The 3,746-nt window shown below is 35.9% G+C and overlaps 2 protein-coding genes across 2 annotated transcripts in view; one reads left to right on the top strand and one right to left on the bottom strand.

Annotated features, from left to right (window-relative positions):
• The window catches only part of CASK (calcium/calmodulin dependent serine protein kinase), a 631,366-nt gene that overhangs the window by 378,369 nt on the left and 249,251 nt on the right, over positions 1–3,746 (top strand). The window lies entirely within an intron of this gene.
• Positions 1,893–2,903, bottom strand: GPR82 (G protein-coupled receptor 82). The gene has a single exon (XM_007953543.2). It carries the CDS (start codon positions 2,901–2,903, stop codon positions 1,893–1,895), a length of 1,011 nt encoding a protein of 336 aa, XP_007951734.1.

Genomic DNA, 3,746 nt, shown 5'->3' with positions numbered 1-3,746 from the left:
TTTTTTTTTTTTTTTAATCCCAGTATAAGAAGCTCTCGTGTTATAGTGCCTAAAGCACTGGACTGTTAACTAGAAGGTTGGGGGTTTACACCCACCAGCTGCTCCACAGGAGGAAGAGGAGGCAGTCTTCTTCCATAAAAATTTACAACTCTGGAAACCCTATGGGGTCAGTGAGTCGGAATTGACTCTATGGCAGTGGGTTGTTTGGTTTCTATCCCAGTAACATAAGCCCGATAAGTTTTATAAAACTTTGTATTTTATACTACATTATCCATGCATCCAAACAGGGTGTAAGTATGGGAATTTCTTTTTTCTAATGAAGACATCATTTTAATTAACAATTTAGAACACTATATTGTTAAAGTTTATATTAGAAAGCTTATTTCACATAGTATTTAGTATAGTCATGTTAGAACAAATTAAACATCTTCCCATAATAATAAAAGCAATAGCCAACATGCTTTCTATGTATTAGGTACCATACTAAGTGCATTGCATGCATTAGTGGATTTCTTTTTAGGTAGTTATGCTAACAAAAGCTTGCTTTATCAACAATTATGCCATCTATCATGCTTGCTAAGGAACTCTGGTGGTGCAGTGTCTAAAGCATTTGACTGCTAACCAGAAGGTAGGTGGTTCAAACTCACCAGCCATTCCATAGAAGGAAGACAGGGGTGGGGGTCACTATGACTCTTTGGTTTGGTTATCATGCTTGCTGAGGACCTGATATATATTAAAATGCAGATTGAAATCTAACTGTGTGATTCAACATCAGACAAAGCTGCTTTCATGACCTGGTGTTTTGGATTCTTGCATTTTGAAATGATAAACACAATGGTTTACTTTTATAATGTGTTTAATTTTTTTTGAACATTTTATTGTACTTTAGTGAAAATTTACACAGCAAATTAGTTTTGTCTTCCACAGTTAATACACAAATTGTACCATGACATTAGTTGAAATCTGCATGATGTTTTGGCATTTGGCATTTCCCATGTGTTCCCCCATCCATTGTTTGGTTTCCTTGCTTCTTATCTTTGTTTTTGGGTAAATATTGCCCTTATGCTCTAGTGATGGTCCCAAGGAGCACATTCCCCACATGTTATTATTTCTATTTGGTTGATAGTGACCCTCCAGGAGTGGCTTCAGTTCCAGGGTTTTAGGGCAGTAGTCTTGAGGATTTCTCCATTCTGTGTCAGTCCAGTAAGTCTGGTCTTTTTTTGAATGAATTTTGTTACACATTTTTCTCCCATTCTAACTAGGATCTTCTATTGTGTCCTTGTTCAGAACTGTCAGTAGTGGTAGCTGGGTACCATCTAGTTCTTTGGATCTCAGGCTAGAGGATGCAGTGATTCACATGGACTGTAGTTCTTTGGACCAATTGCTTCCATTAGTTTTGGTTTTCTTCACTCTCCTGTGTTCCAGGTGCAAAAAGACCAATAGTTGTATCTGAGTGTGAGAATTTTTTTTTCTTTCCCTCATTTTTAAAGTATTGAAAACTTTACCAACAAAACACTTGCCAGGGATAGGCCCTTATATTCTAAACACTAAAAAGTAGAGAAGTCATCAACCACTTGCTTTTTTATTCTACAGTGGTGAAATGTTTTCTGAATCAAAGCATCCACACTTGAGCTTAGAAGAGAAAATGGTCTGTTGGTTTCATATGCAGTACAATGGGATCCTTTCAATACACTTGACTTTTGTCTCAAAGTCTGTCATCTCAACTTTCAGTAAGAATAGAACTATTAATTTTTATGAATATATATATATAATTTTAAAACCAAAGAGGTTTTCTCAGAGCATGCTATCAACCCAACTATGACATTTTAGTTTAGTGTTCCTAATAGCTACATGAACACTTTTCTGTTTTGTGGTTTTTTTCCATTCAGAAGTCAACCATATGGTTGCATATGTGGTGAATCAGATCTTGTAAATAGATTATACAGTGTCTTCTTAAATTTTTTATCTAATAAAAGAAATACAATGGGGTCTGTGCTACTTCTGGCTGAAGCAAGACAAGTGAGGATGTTTTTTATTTCTATTAAATAATTCAATTGCTGACAGTTCTCTCTTTGGTGTAGAACATAAAATATGGGCTTAAAAATACTATATGGAAGGAAGCAAATTATCAGTAGAATTTGGATGACCAAAAGATGCCTCTTCACAGAACTGTAAATCCGATCTTTCCCAGTAATAGATATACAAGTCCTTATTTTTCTCAGATAGCTGACAAAAGAGTAGTAGGACATTAGTACTACTAAAAATGACAACCCAATAAATGTGGTTCCAATGAGACTTGCAATCTGAGAGATCATAGCTCCTAGTTCTATCTGTTGATTATAGCACAGGTCTTCTTCTCCTTCTGTAGCCTCCACAACTGAGTAGTATATACTAACTGGAAGAATTACAACCAGTACAACTCCCCATATGTAAATGCATAGTTTTCTGGCAAAATCGGGCTGGCGAAATTTTTTCAGTAAATGGCCATAAAATATTTTCTCGTAGCATGAAGTAGCCTCTTGTGTAGAATCCATTTTCATTAAAGTAGCGTAGCGGCTTATGGCAATCCAACTTAAAATTAAGAGGCTGACAAACATACTTACATGCATGGCTAAGGTCCCCAGGAAATTAACCACCCTGCATTGTGCAGATTGGTATTCCCATTGAAAACTTTTCAGGAAATACATAACCATGAAAGGCATGGTGCTGCACACAAGTAAGTTTGCAGTCACAAGATGTACTAGGTAGATGTGGGTTGAGGTTTTCTTGTTTATCTTCATTAAAAATACCCATTGAGAGAGAGAGTTTCCAAAGAGACCCACGATGCAAAGGAAGGTATAAATAATTGGCAAAGCCATGGAAGAGATCATGGATGGTTGAATACACGATGAATTGTTAGTCATTTATGCTAGATTTTCTTGAATTTCGGCACAGGAGCTAAAATAGAATTGCAGATATTTACTATTAGAATTATAGATGGCATCAAAGCTGAATAGTTTGTTTTTTTAAAAAAAAAAAAACTTTGGTTGAAACACATTTGTAGCAAAAATTTCTTGAATGGAAAGGAATGTGTAAATACCTTCTCACCTTTTTTTTTTTTAACGATTATCCAGTTGAAATAAACACAAAAAGTTGATTATTGTGATGGACAGTGCCTTTGTCTAAAAAACAAAATTCATTGCAAATAGTTAAATGCCTGGTATTTATCATTTTAAAGTAAAAGAATTATTAGTTCTTAAAAAGCAATTTGTAAGATAGGCCCTGCATACAAATATAATTTTTTAAGGCACATGCAAATAATACATACTGGATAAAGGAAAATGTTGCAAAAGTGTTTTGTGGCCACATTAATAGAAAGAAGATGGATTATCTTTAAGAATATGAGTGATTTGGGTGAAAGTTTACAGAGCAATTTCATTTTCCATGCAACGGTTCATACAGTTTGTTTCATGACATTTGGTTGCAATCCCCGTAATGTAACAGCACTCGTCCCAGTTCCTCCCTGTGGTTACCTGTTCTGTGTCCTTCTTTCTTATGAGTTCCTGCCTTCAGAGCTATCTCCCTGTACAAGTACTGCCCTTCTGATCTCCCAAGGTTGATTGTTCTAAGGAGTGTACCTCCATGTTGTAAATGTTCTTACATTATAGGCCTGTCCTTTGGCTGGTAGCCATGGGAGGAATTCAATTCCAAGCCCAGAAGGGTGTGACTAGGAGCCATACCAAACCAAATCAGCTGCTGTCCAGTCA

This window comes from Orycteropus afer, unplaced genomic scaffold (assembly GCF_000298275.1).
Source record: "Orycteropus afer afer isolate SDZICR_OR568_19922 unplaced genomic scaffold, OryAfe1.0 scaffold00401, whole genome shotgun sequence".
In the NCBI taxonomy this organism is placed as follows: domain Eukaryota; kingdom Metazoa; phylum Chordata; class Mammalia; order Tubulidentata; family Orycteropodidae; genus Orycteropus; species Orycteropus afer.
This window is presented reverse-complemented; position numbering and strand designations above follow the sequence as displayed.

Bases quoted from the DNA above. Each gene is read 5' to 3' on its own strand.
- GPR82 (XM_007953543.2), bottom strand. From the start codon at position 2,903: ATGACTAACAATTCATCGTGTATTCAACCATCCATGATCTCTTCCATG.